At 35.3% G+C, this 18,662-nt stretch overlaps 1 protein-coding gene across 2 annotated transcripts in view; it reads left to right on the forward strand.

Moving 5' to 3' along the window:
• LOC126248059 (uncharacterized) overlaps nt 1-18,662 on the forward strand; it is a 551,905-nt gene that overhangs the window by 366,431 nt on the left and 166,812 nt on the right. For both annotated transcript variants that reach the window (XM_049948697.1, XM_049948699.1), the window contains one exon: nt 6,271-6,522. In XM_049948697.1, the coding sequence (XP_049804654.1) occupies nt 6,271-6,522 (252 nt within the window). The remainder of the gene's footprint in view (nt 1-6,270; nt 6,523-18,662) is intronic.

The raw sequence follows: 18,662 nt of genomic DNA on the forward strand, positions 1-18,662 counted from the left end.
TTGATGTTCATTTTATATCCTTCTTTCAAGACACTGTCCATGCCATTCAGCGGCTCTTCCAAGTCCTTTGCTGTTGCTGACAGAATTACAGTTTCATCAGCAAACCTTGAAGTTTTTATTTTTTCTCCTTGGACTATAATAGCTACTCAAAATTTTTCTTTAGATTGCTTTACTACTTTCTCAGTGTATGGATTTAACGACATTGAGGATATGCTACAACCCTGTCTCACTCCATTTTCGGCAACTGCTTCCCTTTCATGCCCCTTATAACTGCCATCTGGTTTCTGTACAAGTTGCAAATAGCCTTTTGCTTCTTGGGTTTTACCCCTGCTACCCTCGGAATTTTAAAGAGGGTATTGCAGTCAACATTGTCAAAAGCTTCCTCTAAGTCTACAAATGCTATAAATGTAGGTTTGCCTTTCCTTAATCTACCTTCTATGAGAGGTTGTAGGGTCATTAGTGCCACGTGTGTTCCTACACTTCTCCAGAATGGAAACTGATATTCCCCAAGGTCAGCTTCTACCAGTTTTTCCATAAAGAATTCCTGTTAGTATTTTGCAACTATGACTTATTAAACAGATAGTTCAGTAATATTCACACCTGTCATCACCTGCTTTCTTTGGAACTGGAATTACTACATTCTTCTTGAAATCTGTGGGTATTTTGCCTGCCTCATATGTCTTACACACGAGATGGAAGAGTTATGTTGTGGCTGACTCTCCAAAGGCTATCAGTTGTTCTGACAGAATATCATCTTCCCCCAGAGTCTTGTTTCGACTTAGATCTTTCAGAACTCTGTCAAATCTTCTTTCAGTATCATATCTCCCATCTCATCTTCATCTACATCCACTTCCCATTATGTAATATTGCCTTAAGTTCATCTCCATTGTATAGACCCTTTATATACTCCTTCCATATTTCAGCTTTCCCTTTTTTGCTTAGGACTGGTTTTCCATCTGAGCTCTTGATATTCATACAGGTGGTTCTCTTTTCTACAAAGGTCTCTTTAATTTGCCTGTAGGAGGTATCTCTCTTTTCCCTAATGATATATGCCTCTAAATTCTTACATTTGTCGTCGAGCTATTTCTGCTTAGTCATTCTGCACTTCTTGTCAATCTCATTTTGTAGATGTTTGTATTGAACCCTTATGTTTTTACCTACTTGATCTTCTGCTGCCTTAACTATTTCATCTTTCAAAGCTGCCCATTCTTCTTTTACTGTATTCCTTGTCCCTGTTCTTGTCAATCATTCCCTAATGCTCCCTCTGAAACCCTCAATAACTTCTGGTTCTTTCAGTTTATCCAGGTTCCATCTCCTTAAATTCCTACATTTTTGCAATTTCTTCAGTTTTAACTCACAATTCATAACCAATAAATTGTGGCCAGAGTTCATATCTGCCTCTGGAAATGTCTTACAATTTAAAATCTGTCTGTGAAATCTCTGTCTTACCATTATATAATCAATGTGAAACCTTCCATTGTATCCAGGGCTCTTCCACATCACCAACCTTCTTTCATGATTGTAAATGATTGTTAAACCGAGTGTTAGTGATGATTAAATTATCCTCTGTGCAAAATTCTATTAGGTTGCTTCCTCTTTCATTTCAGTCCCCTATTACTATTAAATTTTTGTCTCGCTTTACTAGCTGAATATTTTTTTATCTCATCATGTATTTCTTCAATCTCATCATCATCATCATCCTCATCATCTGCGGAGCTAGTTGGCATACAAACTTGTACTATTGTGGTGGGTGTGGGCGTCATGTCTATCTTCGCTACAGTAATGTCTTCACTATGCTGTTCATGGTAGATTGTCCACATTGTTATTTTCTTATTCATCATTGAACTTACTTTTGCATTACCCCTATTTGATTTTATATTTAGAACTCTGTATTCATCTAACCAGAATTCCTGTTCCTCCTGCCATTAACTTCACTAACTCCTGCTATATCCAACCTTAACCTATCCATTTCCATTTTTAAATTTTCTAACCTACCTGCCTGATTAAGGGATCTGACATTTCGTGCTCCAATTCATAGACCACCAGTTTAATTTCTCCTGATGATGACATCCTCATGAATAGTTCCTGCCCAGTGATCTGAATGGGGGACTATTTTACCTTTGGAATATTTTATGCAAGAGTTTTTCATCTTCATTTAACCATACAGTAGAGCCGCATGTTTTTGGGGTAAATTATGTCTGTAGTTTCCCCGTTCTTTCTGTCATTCACAGTACCAGCACAGCAAGGCCATTTTGGTTGATGTTACAAGCCCAGATCAGTCAGTCATCCAGACTGTTGCCCCTGCAATTACTGTAAAGGCTGCTGCCCCTCTTGCTACAGTACAACTGTCTGTATTGCTGAGGCATGCAAGCCTCCCCACAAATGGCAAAGTCATTGGGGAGGGAGACCTCATATTATGCTATATAATTTATCAGAAAACAAGTTGTAATCCCATTGTAATTTATAAAATATTAAATTCAGGAAATCATCTAGTGTCTTTGAGGAATCTGCAATCAGAGTTCATAAGAAAGGAGACAGAGCATCTCTGGATAACTTTGCCTATACTTTTAAAAGGATACTTCATGCCTAAACATGAAATCAAATAATATATGTAGTATTGTGACCTTATGTGGGCTCCACAAGTAAAACAAAGGTCCTAGGTATACAGAAAATAATATCACCTTTATTTTAGCAATTATAAAAGTCTTGCTTCATATAAAATCCACTGATGTTACAAATTGTCTCTATAAAGAACATAAATATCAGAAATTATATAAATTATCTCTTAAGCTTATGGCAGACTGACAAATCTAGAAGTTCCACAACAAATGTGAACCATTATCACTTTTGAGTGAAATTAGAACAAATTCAAAAATACAGATAGACCACAAGGAGACAGCTGCCCATTAGTCACAAGCACGAAGTTCAATAAACCAGCAGATACCAAATCCTTGCACCTGACTTTACAGAGGCCAAGTTGCTGAGGTGGATGTTCATGGCTGACTAATGGCTGCTTCTTGTCATGGCAAAGGCATGTAGTTCTGGTTCAGGCAGCAGCTGGAGCTGGCTTGCCAAGGCTGGGCAGTGGCCTTAATACTGCATAGGCAGATGGATATGGCATGGTCTGTTTGCAGGTACATGACTTAGTGGAAGCAAGTACTGCTGAGTTCACCACACCTCCTAGTGGTGGTACAGTTTCCAGCTGTAGGGGAATTGATCACTGGTTGTTGTGGTGTTGGCTGTTGGAGTTTCCCATGAAGACAAACTGGTGTTATCATCCTGGAATGATGTGTGCTTGTTTCCCAAAGACAGTTCACCTGCAAGCTGGTGTTTCTGCAACCTGCTGGACTTGCATGTTATATTGATGGACTAGTGTCCCGACACAGCATGTAGCTCATTGCAGTAAGGGTTCAGACAAGTCTCTCTACAGTTATGGCAGTTGACAGCATGGGAATGAAGATATGCAGTTGTTTTGAAAATAAGAATGTAATCTATGTAACACTGTTGGATCCAAGGAAATATTTAATATTGTCCCAAGAACATTTTTATCAGAAATCTTTATCACTACATACCAGGAGAGAATATTCTATCCCTAATACAGCCTCAGGGGAATGGTAGGAAGTTATTATTGAAGAGAAATTATCAAAAGCCAGACTATCTTCCAGTTTCAAAGGTTCCTCTCACGGGCCTGTTGCTGGACCTTCACTGTTCATTATTCATTAAACTGAAGTAGCTACAGTTGTGCCTTGTGGTGTGGTACTATCTTTAGATGGCACAACAATCGTAACATGTGATTTTGACATTGAATATTTCCAATACAGTGTACTGGTAATGATGAAGAGGTGAACCGTTTGGTTTCAGACAAATGTAAGACAAAAAGTTACAATAAAATTGGACACATTATATTCACCTGAATGCTCCCAGTTCTGATTATAAATCAGTCAAACTATTAAGATTTCACTTATACCAAATGCTTTGCTGGCATACCCACACACAGGAGAACTATGTGGCAGATTAGCTAGTGTCATCTGTCTGCATTACAAGCTAAGGAATTATTTCGGTAAAGAACTCTTAATATATGCAGGTTTTGAATTCTTCCCTCCCATCTCATTTAATGGAGTACTGGTATGGGCTACTTCTATAGTCTCAAAATTAGTGTTTAAATGAAAAAAGAAAGGCAATGGGTGCAATGCCGAACTTAGCCATTTGAATCATGTGGAGATTATTTCAAACAACTTAATATAATGACAGAACTTAGCCTATATATCTATAATACCTTTTTATTTATTAAAAATCTAAGTAAGTATTACCAGAACTGGATACAGTTAACTTGTCATATTCTAGGCATGCAAGAACCCGTAACAGCTACAAATCTCTCGGTCTTGCCTACTTCCACGAATTACTTGAAAGTACCGATAAATCAGTTTGAAAGTATCATTGAAAAATGGATGAAAAGTAAAGTATTTTATGCTGCTCATGAATTCTGGGAGTGTGTGACAAATGGTCTACATTTCTTATTTTAATCAGCTATAAATAAATAAAATGTAGTATCCATAATTCATATAGTGTATCTATTTAATATTATTGTCATATACTTTCTGCCATTTACTTAACTGTTTAATTACACTATATAACAAGAAATTGTTTATGTCAATGTAACAACACTTTCTGAATAAAAAATGATCAAAGTGTGCCCAAACAACAGCTATTTTTTAAATATTTATGATATTCTTGTTTTTAAAAGACATAGAATAGAAAACTGTTCATTCATGTACTTCAATTAATAATCACCAATTGTCGTGTTTATTTTTTTTATTAGTTTTACTTCCATTTTCTTCATTAGTACCATAGGTTACTACCAGATAACACTCAATTGCAAAATTATTCCACTCTTTTATAGATTACTCAAAATTGATTGTATTTTTTTTTGTTGTGTCTTATTTGTCTTGTATCCAGCTCCATGGAAACTGAATGCCCGTAGGAGGTAATGGACATAGATGGCCATTAGAGGACATAGTCTTGCCGCAGTGCAGTGTGAGCATGCCACTCGTCTCACCACATGAATACGCCAGCCAACAGGGTGCCTCACAACTGATATAAATACAGCTGCCTAGCAAACAGTCAGCCATTTCTGTACTCTAGTCTGATATTGTTGGTTACTATCATCATTGTACTATGGACTACTGGATAACAACCTTGCTCGGCACTTGGTCTTTCTCTCTGGTTGCGATTTTGACTTTGCTCTTTGCCTGTTGACAACATTGTGGTGAAGTTTTCTGCTTTGCATTTCATTGTTTATGTACTTTTCTTTGGTCGTGTCCTGGTCTATGTCCTATCTGCTGTCAGTCAGCTGTGTTTAGCTCAGCTACAACTTAATGTCGTGTTCTGTCCACAGGAGGACCGATGACCTTGCTGTTTGTGCCCCTCCCCCAAATTGACGAACCAATCTTCTGCAGGCAGCCCTTCCACCTTCCAGCTTGAGGTGTTCTTTCCTGGGTTCTGATGAATGCACTGATATCCAGCTACTTGCAGATATAGCAATATTTTATTCCTTCTTGTACTTCAAATATCAAGATATGTCAATAAGAGCTTTGGATTGAATGGCAACAGCTTTCTCTAGGGCAGAAGTGTTGTCTGTCATATCCTTGTTTGTCACAAAACACTCTACTTATACATTACATTGTGTGGTAGATATCTGTCCAATCACTGAAGGTTTCCTTTCTTGATAAGATCAAGAGATGTGCATACTACAAGAATGGGAATCTAATCTAATCTACTTGTGGTTTCATTTTGGAAGAGGCCATATACCATATATCAATGCAGTAGGAAATATTTGTATTACTGATGGATTCTGAGATTACACAAGAATATATGTATGCAAATATACAAACTCATAAAACAATAGAAAAAGCAGAATATGACCCAAAAAAGGTAAATAGCCTTTCCTGAGATATGTGAAAGTGAGAAAAATTATTAAAAGAGCTTGTACTGTAACTGGTAACTAAATATAACTGAAATGATTGTACATAGAAAATGATGATTTTATATAAAAGGAGGATATTCAAAGAGAGAGTGAGTTACAGTATACAAAAAATAAAATGTAACAGTATAAAGAAAAATACAAAGAGATTACAAACAAATGATGTGCTCCAAATAGCTCACTGGATACAAAAGCACATAATTTTACAGCGTTTCTAGTTCCCTTAATGAGGAAGCTTTTAAATACCTAAGTCTAGTCAGCTTGTTTAGTTTTCTATCCTTTTGTTTCAGGAACTAAGTCAGCAACTCTGTGGTGTAAAGGAGCGGCTTGGTGAACTTCACAGAGATGTCACATTATTGCGCCGGGCACATACTCCACCCCTGGCTGCACGATATGAGCATGTTACCAGAGAATGTTCATTACTAGAAGAACAGTTAGAAAGGCATCAAGTTGAACTTGAAAGGCTGAAAAATGTTTTTGATACTTTATGGGAAGAACAACTTTGCCGAATCCATGTGGAGCAAGAGATCTTCCAGTCACAGGTATCCAGTAGCTTGTATTAATTTTTACAGTGCATCTTTATTTATTGTTACTTAGTGCCATATAGAAAGTAACTTCAAAGTTAATATCATTTTCATGCATAAAGGTCATATCCATAATGTTAATTGTGACATAGGTGTAATGAAATCCTGTTATGATCATAGTGTCAGGGATATGAATATTGACTTGATGCAACTAATTATGATGAAAGACACCTACGGTAGTCAATATACAGTACTTGTCAGTTTTGAGGGTTGTGATGTGAACACAGAAAATTTCTAATGTCAAAACTTCAAAATTATTTTTTCTCACATAAAAAAGATTTGTCACTATAGTTAACATAACCACAACTGAATGAGTATTAATAATTAAAAAGTTAATTTTAATAAAACCTTCTCATAGTAGAAATATTGAGAAGATGATAGCAACTACTGATCCTAAAATGAAACTCAACTATATTGTAGAGGTTACACTGTAATGGCAATTTCTAACAGACTAAAGTTATGTGCTAGACTAGGACTCAAACCCACATCTCTGCCCTCCAGGGAAGCTGTCATACTCACATTATTCTCAGAACTGTGAGCTGGTTGCAACCCATAGTAGAAATCTCAGAAAAATATAGTGAGACATATCGAAGAGACAAATTAGACACTGTAGGAGTTTGAGTGTTCATTGATGTTGAGAAAAATATTGTGCCTATCGAGGTTGAAATTGAGTCTGATTGTGAAATTATCTGCATACAATTAGCAGGACTAGGTAAACTCAAGTTAATTGTTGGATGTTTTTATTGAATACCTGATTCTGCCCTAGTAACTGTAGAATCATTCAAGGAAAGTCTATGCTCAGTAGCGCAGAATTAGTTACAGGCAAATTTAACATACTGAGTATAGAGTAGGATGTCTAAGGATTCACTGCAGCTGGTACAGACAGTCTTGTTGCTATCCTTGTACGAGGAGTGATCAGGACACTGTGAAGGAATAACTGTTTATTAATAACACAAAACTTGATTGTATTGTCCTTGGATGAATGTCCATACAACTAACTACATTTATTTATTTATTTTCTGTCCATATAACAAAACGTTTTTGGACATTGTCAGGAAAATTTAGCGTACATTACACACATTCAGTAAAATATTTACATTCTTTCAGAACATTATATGGATCAGACACATGTCTGTACACACTATTTTTCAAAAGGGCACTACAAGTAGATTCCTCTATAGTGTAACACAATTTAGCTTATATTTGTAATAGTACAGTACTCATAATACAGTGTATAATTACATTATTTCATACCACTGATAGATCAAAGACATTGTGTGTATACACTGTTTTCCAAGATAGCACTACAACTTAAAGTCCTCAATAGAGCAACAACACTTCTCTATTAATAATTGCTTCAGTCTACTCTTTAGCATATTTTGATTTGCTTTCTTGAATTCACAGGGTAGTGCAATGTAGAAAATTGCTCCCATGCTATGTGGGCTGTGCTCCATTGCCTTTTTATTGGTCACAATTCTATGAGAATTTTCTCTTCCCTGTGTATCATAGTTGTGTACATTACTGTTTGTCGTATTAAATTCAGGATTTTGTTTCATGGACATGACTGTCTGCAGTATATACGTGGAGTACACTGTAAGACTTTTATATTTTCTAAAGATGTCTCTACAAGACTCTCTCTTCTTTACCTTGGCTACCATTCTTACTGCCGTTTTTTGTAATCTAAAAAGTCTATCTATATGAACTGCTGGTGCCCCACCCCATATCTCAATACCATACTGAAGGTGCAGATGAATCAACCAAAAATATATTTGCCTTAAAGGATCATGGTCCAAGAAGGCTGAGACCCATTTCAGAAGATACATATTTCTACTGATTTTCTTGCAAATATTATCTACGTGTTCTTTCCATGATAAGTGTTCATCAACAACGATGCCCAAAAATTTATGTGAATTTGCATATGCAAGACCCAATGGGGATTTAAATACAGTATCAGTTATGACAGCATTATAGCTGAGGATGAACTTCATTATTCCCATTTTGTCTTTTTTACAAGAAGCTTGTTTCCTGTAAGGTATGTGGACAGAGTATTGAAACTGATCTCGATACTGTTAGCTGCAGACTGCATATCACTGCCACAGCTAATGAAGGATATGTCATCGACATAGCTTACAACCATGCAGTTTTGGGGTTCAAATAAGTTATTTACATATACAAGGAACATAAAAGGCCCTAGTATGCTTCCTTGAGGCACGCCACATTGAAGTGTCCTGAAGGTTGATTTGGTTGTTAGGAGCTGCTCATTATTTTTATAAGTTAGCTTTACACACTGTTTCCTGTCTTTCAAATAGGTGGCAAGTAGTTTCAAGGCTAGTCCTCTCAACCCGTACTCTTCTAGCTTATACAGAAGAATGGTATGATTCACAGTATCAAAGGCTTTACTCATATCTAGGAAAGTGCCTATTACGTTGTCACTTTTTTCCAGCTTATTTAATATTTCATGTATAAAAGATGCTGCTGCTGTTGTAGTAGATCTCCCTTTTCTAAATCCATGTTGTAGGTTGTTTAATAGATTGTGTTTGGTGAAATATGATACAGCTTGATTTAGTATTACTCTCTCTAACAATTTGCCTAGTTCTGAGGTTAATGATATTGGCCTGTAGTTTTTAGTGTCAGTTTTTAATCCCTTTGTATGCACTGGTATAATTTCAATAATTTTGAAAAGGTCAGGGAATACACCATTACTGAGGGAGGTATTTATCAAGTGAGTCAGGGGTTTCACTAATTCATCCCTGCATTCCTTTAGCAGTTTAGGTGAAATGTCATCCCAACCACAAGACATTTTTCGTCGAAGTGCTGATATGATTGCTAGGGCGTCCCTCTCAGTAATGCCGTGGATATAAAAGAACTGGCTAGATTTTCCAAGGCTAAAATTTTGTGGCTTGACATGAACTTCATTTGTACCAACTGTACTGAACTTTAGTATAAATTTCTCACACATTTATTTCTTCACCATTTTCTTTTAATGTTATGTTGCTGTGTTCACAGGAATTCTGTTTCCCACTTTCTTTATGCATTATTTTCCTGGCAGTTTTACTGATACAGCTAGAGTTCCTTATTTCAGAGGTATATTTCTGTGCTTTTACATTAGTCAAGGACTCTCTGTAAGTTTTTCTGAGCAGTTTATATTTTGTTGAGAAATATTGTAGTTTAGTATCTCTAAAAAGTATATAGCAATCTTTCATTTTCTCCCTCAGTTCAATAATTTCAGAAGGGAGATTCTCAGCTTTATGGTTTATACCTTTATTTACTTTTTTAATTAAGGGACAGGTTTCATTTAAAGTGTTACTGAATAACGTTAGAAATATTCCAATTTTTCATTCACTTCAGTTGCATTGTACACTGGTTCCCATTTTTCATTCCCTAGTACCATCTTAAGTTTAGAATAATTAAATTTTCTTTCTATTGTATTGTATTGTATTTTTTATTGGTCCTGTTGTCTACATAGCAGCTTATGCATAAGACACTGAACAAGTCAAGTCATAAATATACAGGCTGAAAGTCATTTCAAGGCATACATATTTAAGGTTACAATAATACACTTTACACATAAGTATTTATATAACACATTTCATAAATTTAAATATTCTTCAATGGAGTAAAAGCAGTGATGCTGTTAATATGTCTTTAGAGATTTTTCAAATGTATTGACCTCAGTGATAGCTTTTATGTTTTCAGGAAGTTTGTTATAAAGCTTAACTCCCATGTGAAAAGTACCTTTTTGGCACAGTGCTGTGCTGATTTGAGTCACATGTAAGTTTCTGTTTTGTCTGGTAAAGTGCTCATGTATATCACAGTTTTTTTGCAGTCTCCAGTCCTTCCCTATTACATTTAATTTAAAGAACAAAAGGGTTTCCATAATATATACACATGGTAATGGAGGAATAGCAGATTTCTTAAACAGGGGTTTACAAGAGTCTCTAGGCTTGCACCCAAACAAGATTCTAATGGCCCTTTTTTGTAGTTTAAAAGTGCTATTAGCTGTTTTAGAGTTTCCCCAGAAGGTGACACCATATCTAAAATGAGAATGAAAATACGCATGATATGCATTCAATACTGTTTTCTCACTACAGCATGATTATAATGAACAAAGAAGGTAACATGTTTTACTCAGTTCTGCATTGAGATTGTAAATGGTCCGCCTAAGTCATTGATATCTTGCTAATTGCTGTAAACGCACTATTTCACTCCCATTTACGGAGCTTGTTAGCACTTGATGTTAGGTTGGCGCCATTACGATGTATTGTATTGTAGTAATCGCTGCTGCTTGCTGGATCGCTGCTGTGTCTCGTTGCTGATGCTGGCTCTAAATCTGGTTGTCTAGGGTAAACACATGAGGTCCCATGTTTTTCATGTGCTTTTGATGATAAAGAACGAGCGAAACCAACACATATGTAAACATCAAACATTTATTACTTTGGTGGCCATATTAATTCCACTGTCCACCAAAGACCATAACACAACACAAAGTAGTACTTCCTTTACATGTTCTTTGCATTGTTTTGCCAAACAATAACACAGAAACACACTTCACCAAAGTGACATTCCGACTGCCCCTGACTGCCTCCGACTGTTCCTTCGACCCTTCTCGCTGCTTGTATTTATAACATTGTCAAAGAACTACTAAAAAGAGATATAGTTTATAAGTCACATGTACATCTGTTATCATAATTTGTGCAGAAAAGTTATTAATTTGCATCGAGTGACATAATTTAACATGTTATTAAAATGACAGACAGATTTGTTGACTTGACAGAATAATTCTTTGTTACAAAAAGGTCGTTTTTTAGAAGTTTGTCAATTGACTTCTCTAATTTGCATAAATAAGTAAGTAACATGAATTATTAAGAATTACATTGGTTTTCGTCTAAAATAGGATTGATTACGTGAATACTAAGTGAAAACGCTCCTAGTGAACAAATAGGTTTCACTGGGTGATTTTTATTTAATGAGATCCAAAATACCTATGTTGGCCACTATTTTTCGTACTTCATATTAATTATTTAAGATGAACTTAGTGTTTTTACATGATGACATTTGCTGTATCAGTGATCAAGTGATATTAACTTTTGTGTGGGTCAGTTACTCAGTATAATTTAATGGGTTGACTGTTTATGGAGACATGTTATGCAATCATTGTTAACATACACAATAACTTTTCTATAATCATAAATACTCGTTAAACTGGTTGAATTTGGAAGGGATCGCATACTTCATTAAAGTAAAGCCTTTAATATGTTCCGTTACAATACCCCCCTCGGGTAATATCATTTACAGAATGTTAATGATATTAGCCGACTAGGAAAAATGTGTCAAATGGTTAAAATTTGGAAAAGTACTACACTGACCGCTACACAGTTTCAAAATGACTTTTTCCTGGAAATATTTTAGTTGTGTTGTTTCAAATGCACTTTGTGTTATGGCTCTCAGTATGACAGCATAATGAAAATATTTAGTAATATATGAAAGTAAAAAAATTGTTAATCTTTGCTCCCAGTGAGCCACATGGAAAATGATCAAAAACAGACACAAATATATCACATGTGATTTTAAGATATATAAAAAATATATGTAAATTATTTCAAAGTCAGTTCTCATTGAGTCACATTGAAACACTAGAGTAGTCACATGTATGAATATAATATGCATTTAAAAAAAAGAAAATATTTAAAAAACTTGTCTCCCATTGAGACACATAGTCAAGATAGTACAAGAACATATTAATACCAAAATTGCACACTTAATTTGGTCACAACATAACACAAACATCAAACTTGGTGAACATCTGATTAGCTGTAGAAAATTGTACACAAATCTTATGCCTAAAAAAGAATAGTAACAAAATGATGGGTCTTGCACAACAATTTTTTCATTGTCTTTTATATTTGGTGCAAGTATGTCCCATATTCAACAATACAAAACGAAAGTAATAAATGTTTGTCACCTTCTTGCCCATTGCAAGTAAAGAAGATGTCTCAAAATTTAATATTCAATAGTGACAATACAAATATAAAAACATTCTCTCAGAGATCTGGAACTTTTCGAGGGTCTATAGGATGAGTGGTAGTTGCTATTTGACACACCCAGTAAAAATCTTTGCTGGTAAAATGCTTTATGGAAACTGGGGAAGTAATTGTATTCAAACAGGGAAATGTGCTTAATCATGTTTATATGGTTTCAATTCAGTGATGTTTCTTAATCCAAATAACCTTCTTGATCTGGGAAAGATAAGTCTATACGCATTAGGATGTGGGCTTTCTTTTATTTCAAATGGACCAATGTCATTGTTTACTTTAACATATGGACAACCTAGCTCAACATCTTTGTCTATTTTAGTATTTTCAAACAATAGATCATTTTCAATTTCTTTAGTTCCTAAGTCTAATGTCTCTTTCCTACACTTAGACACATCCCTCTCTGTTTGCAAAGCATTGACATTTAAACATAAACCTTTGTTTTCATCTGTTCCTCTTAACACTGTGTTGTCACTCAACAAATTATTGTTTTCAACCCATTTTTTATAAAGTCCGCTACGGATTCTTATCCACCATATAGGATACAAGGTTGCACTTACCTTTGCTAATTCTTTCCATAAGGCATCTTTCTTTATACAGTTTCCATAGTTGTTCCACAAAAATTCTAAAAACTTTTCCCCTTTTTCTTGAAAACACACATTTACATTCCATCCCTTAATATTTTCTTTAATATTATTATTAGTACCATTCTCATAGATTAGCATTTCATAGTTCCCAATAGGCAATAGCTTGTCCTCAGATACACATTCCCTAGTCTGCATTTCACTTAAATTAACCTCATTATTACCCATGTTTGTCACATCACTTACCTTTATCTCATCATCACTTTTCAATTCTACAAATACTTTTATTTCTTCCTCTACACTCTCATCAATAACATCACTTGATTAAGGATCATTATTTAAATGTCCCTCTATTACTTCTTCCTCCTCCTCAACAACAACCCCATCTGCAGTTTCCCCCCTATGTATCTGAATCTCAGCAATTGAGTCTTTGGCTCCATTAAACACTTCGTCATCCCCCTTCTTATCAAATAAACCCCCCAAAATAGATTCTACTTGTGGTGTGTCTGACTTGTTATTAACACCAGTATCTTTTTCAGCCCAACTATGGAACTCTGCAATACCTTCAACTTCTGCACTTTCACTAACTACCTGTGCTTGAACACAGTTTTTATTAACTGTATCACTTTTACTCATAGTATCCCAAAACCTTTTATTAAATTCTAATTTATTCATTCTAACAATTTCAGTATTTTCATGGTATTTACTCTTTACATTGTATCCTCTCCTTTTCCAGTTTCGGTTATGTGTTGTCCTGTCATAATATTGTCTAGCCCCAAAACTACGGACATCTAGTGGGACTGTCCACCGTTTCCCGGCTGGTTTCCTCGGTCTGTCCGTTTGTAGTTGTCGTTTTGTTCACTAGTTTCAACAAACCCCCTTCTCTCTTGTTCTCTTCCCCAATACCTATTTCTATCATTCCTGTTATCTCTCCTCCATCCTCCCTCCTGTGTATTGTTTCTGAAATCATTTTCATATCTCCTATCTCCCCTATTTGGAACATTATTTCCAGAATTTTCAAAGTCTCTCCTCCCATAATAATCTCTATTTACATTCCTGTTCCACCCCCCATACTGGTTGTTGCCAGAGCCAAAACTTTGGTTATTTTCTCTTTCCAAGGCCCTATCTAATCTATCTACAAATTTCAGGAACTCTTCCATTGAATCGTCTGGTCCATGGACCAATTCCCACTGCAGTCTCTCTGGTAATCTTCTTTTTAAAACATCAATTTGTGTCATAATATCAAAAGAATTATTCAAGTGAGCAAGTTTTTTCAATTGATCTCTGCAAAATTTTTGCATTCCCCCTACTTTCCCTCTATACACTGGTCCATTTAGAAATTCTGACTTCAATCTGGCTTGTATGGACTGTGACCAAAATTTACAAATAAATTTGGCTTCAAACTCTTCAAACGTATTCCAAGAATCATTATTCTCATTTGCCCAGGATAGGGCCTCCCCTTCTAGAAACCGTTTTACTAACTTAATTTTTATGTTGTCTGACATTCCTACAACAAACATATCCTTACATTGGTGAATAAAGTCAATAGGGTGCAGATTTTCACCAGGAAAGCATTTCACTTGGATGTGCCCATACATTGTATTTTGATTGTAAAACATTTGTTTTGACATTAATGCATCTTCCAATTGTGTATATTTAGTGTGTATATTTTCTACTTTTGTATCTACATTAGTGGTGTACAGGTTGTATTCTTGTTTAAGGTTTTCTGATGTTTTGTCTATTCTCTGATCTAATCTTTCAACTTCAGTATCTACTCTGTTGTAGATGACAGCAATGCTGTCTGTGTTAGCTTGTATGTTTTCATTTAAACTTTCAACTTTAACTTGAAATTCTTTTCTGAAGTGTATCAACTGTTTTCTAGTGTCCTTACTGAGGGTAGTTTTAATTTCCTCACACTTCTCATTGAGATGAGTACTTAATAGTTTAAAATCCGAACTTAACTTATCCAGTCTATCTGTGTTTTCTTCACTTGATTGTTTAAGTTGCAAGCTTATTTGAGTTGCAAACCCTGCTAGCCACTCTGTTAAGTTTAATTGTTCACCATCCCCTGGTTCAATTTTTACATTTCCTACGATCTCATCACTCTCAGGTAGAGACATGTTCACTATTAATTATTTTAAATGACAACAACAAAATACCTTGCTTTATGCTATGATGTCGTGATCGGTGTTCTTGTTGGCTTTCTTCACTTCTATTCAGTTTTATCGAAGCAGAAGTCTTGATTGATGAATTCCATTGACATAATCCAGACGTTAATCTTGATGATAGTTTTTCGTAGTCGCACAAACACAATTTATTTATTTATTTTTGACATATTTTCACTGTTGACACACTGCACAAATAAACTTTTTTTTGGAATGCTAAGCACTTACGAAATTTATCGCTGCACTATTATCATCGATGCACTTAAAGATCCCGGACGAGCCCCCACTTTTGTAAATGGTCCGCCTAAGTCGTGATATCTTGCTAATTGCTGTAAACGCACTATTTCACTCCCATTTACGGAGCTTGTTAGCACTTGATGTTAGGTTGGCGCCATTACAATGTATTGTATTGTAGTAATCGCTGCTGCTTGCTGGATCGCTGCTGTGTCTCGTTGCTGATGCTGGCTCTAAATCTGGTTGTCTAGGGTAAACACATGAGGTCCCGTGTTTTTCATGTGCTTTTGATGATAAAGAACAAGTGAAACCAACACATATGTAAACATCAAACATTTATTACTTTGGTGGCCATATTAATTCCACTGTCCACCAAAGACCATAACACAACACAAAGTAGTACTTCCTTTACATGTTCTTTGCATTGTTTTGCCAAACAATAACACAGAAACACACTTCACCAAAGTGACATTCCGACTGCCCCTGACTGCCTCCGACTGTTCCTTCGACCCTTCTCGCTGCTTGTATTTATAACATTGTCAAAGAACTACTAAAAAGAGATATAGTTTATAAGTCACATGTACATCTGTTATCATAATTTGTGCAGAAAAGTTATTAATTTGCATCGAGTGACATAATTTAACATGTTATTTAAATGACAGACAGATTTGTTGACTTGACAGAATAATTCTTTGTTACAAAAAGGTCGTTTTTTAGAAGTTTGTCAATTGACTTCTCTAATTTGCATAAATAAGTAAGTAACATGAATTATTAAGAATTACATTGGTTTTCGTCTAAAATAGGATTGATTACGTGAATACTAAGTGAAAACGCTCCTAGTGAACAAATAGGTTTCACTGGGTGATTTTTATTTAATGAGATCCAAAATACCTATGTTGGCCACTATTTTTCGTACTTCATATTAATTATTTAAGATGAACTTAGTGTTTTTACATGATGACATTTGCTGTATCAGTGATCAAGTGATATTAACTTTTGTGTGGGTCAGTTACTCAGTATAATTTAATGGGTTGACTGTTTATGGAGACATGTTATGCAATCATTGTTAACATACACAATAACTTTTCTATAATCATAAATACTCGTTAAACTGGTTGAATTTGGAAGGGATCGCATACTTCATTAAAGTAAAGCCTTTAATATGTTCCGTTACAAGATATTCGATATGCTTATTCCATCAGATGTTACTCTGCACCCAAAGTCCCAAGAATTTGGTTTCAGTATTGTTACCAACTGGTTTGTCATTGATAGAGACGGATGGGATAAACATGTCCTTGTTAGGAACATTGTGGAATTTTAGAGCAATGGTTTTCTTACTGTTTATTACAAGCTGATTACTCTGTGCCCAGCTGCTAAGTAGTTTCGTGACCGTGTTTACTGTCTGCTGTAACTGTTCATCGTTGTCTCCTTTTAGTAGAATCATGGTGTCGTCTGCAAAGATGATTGTTTTGTGTGCATCAACATTTAGGCTTAGATCATTTATGTACAGAAGAAACAGAAAGGGTCCCAATACTGATCCTTGGGGTACACCACATTTAATTTGTTTATAGTCAGATAGGTGATTTGATAAAGTTTTTGGTTCAATATTTGTGTGCTTGATGCACACTGCCTGCATACGATTACTCAGGAAGGAACTGATCCTCTTGTTGGACAGACCTCGAATACCATATCTTTCTAGCTTTGATAGCAGAATTTTATGGTCCACCATGTCAAAAGCTTTTGACAAGTCAATAAAGACTCCTATTGTTTCCTTTTTTTATGTCCAACAGGTTTAGGATGGAACTGATGCACTCATAGACAGCAGTTCTTGTTGACCTCTTATTTCTGAATCCATGTTGTTCATTATATAGGATGCTGTTTTTATTTATAAATTTCATAAGTTTCTCATACACAACTTTTCCCATTACTTTATATATAACTGTATCACTTTCAGTTACATCTATGTTCCCTACATCAATTTCCATAGTAAGGGCTCTGTGATCACAAATGTAGTTTTCTAAGGTGTTTATGTTTACTTTCTCTTTTCCTACATTTGTGAGAACATGGTCAATACATGTCTTCATATTTGCAGTGGCTCTTGTAGGTTCTGAGTTCATTTGTTCAAAGTTATAACACTGTAATACATCCATATAGTGCAAATAATTAACACTATTATTTAATGGGTCTATGTTGATGTCTCCAACAAGCAACAAGTGTTTTTTATACACTGCTGTCCCCTCCAGTAAGTTCTCTAGGCAATTTAGAAACTCTTCTGTGTTACTTCCAGGTGACCTATACAGTGTTGCTATAATAAGGCTGTTGTTTACTGCTGCAACCTCAAATACCATTTCAGTACTCAGATCATCTATCCATTTCACTTTTTCACATTTTATATCATTTCTACTATATATGTCTACCCCACCACTTTTGTGTGTCTTTCTGCAGTACAAGTTTATAAGTCTGTAATTTTTTAGCCTGTAACCATATGCTTCCTCTTCCTTGCATCCCAATTCACTCACTAGGAAGAGGTGTGGCTTAGTTTCATTTAGGTAAACACTCAGCTGCTCTGTTTTATTAGTTACATACTGGGCATTCTGATATGCAAGGGTTAATTTATTATGCTTTCCTAAAAAAAAAAATCATTGTTTACTTTGTGACTGAGAATTCTGTTTAATTTGTCTTTTTCTTTGATAATTTCCCATATTTTGTCACACAAGAATTATTTGCCTTCAAAATTTAGGTGCATACCATGTCTGGTATGTAGGCTTCTGTTCAGTTTGCCTATATCTAATATTTTACATTTGCCAAAACAAGCACACGTTTGTTTCATTTTAATGTTTGTTTTTCGAAACAACTTATTTACACATGAATTGTGTATGAGCTCATACCTGTGAGGCATCATTGTAATGATGGTGTTTTGTGATTTATTTGCTTCTAGAAAGTTTTCCAGGCTTGCTAAGCAATTTCATTTTTCATTTCTTGCGATGTCATTGGCACCAGCTATACACACTACATATTCATTTTCTTCTTTCTTGTCGTTCTCTTCTTTTTTGTTTCCCTGCTAGTTGACATCAACAACAGAT

This window comes from Schistocerca nitens, chromosome 3 (genome assembly GCF_023898315.1).
Source record: "Schistocerca nitens isolate TAMUIC-IGC-003100 chromosome 3, iqSchNite1.1, whole genome shotgun sequence".
Taxonomy (NCBI): domain Eukaryota; kingdom Metazoa; phylum Arthropoda; class Insecta; order Orthoptera; family Acrididae; genus Schistocerca; species Schistocerca nitens.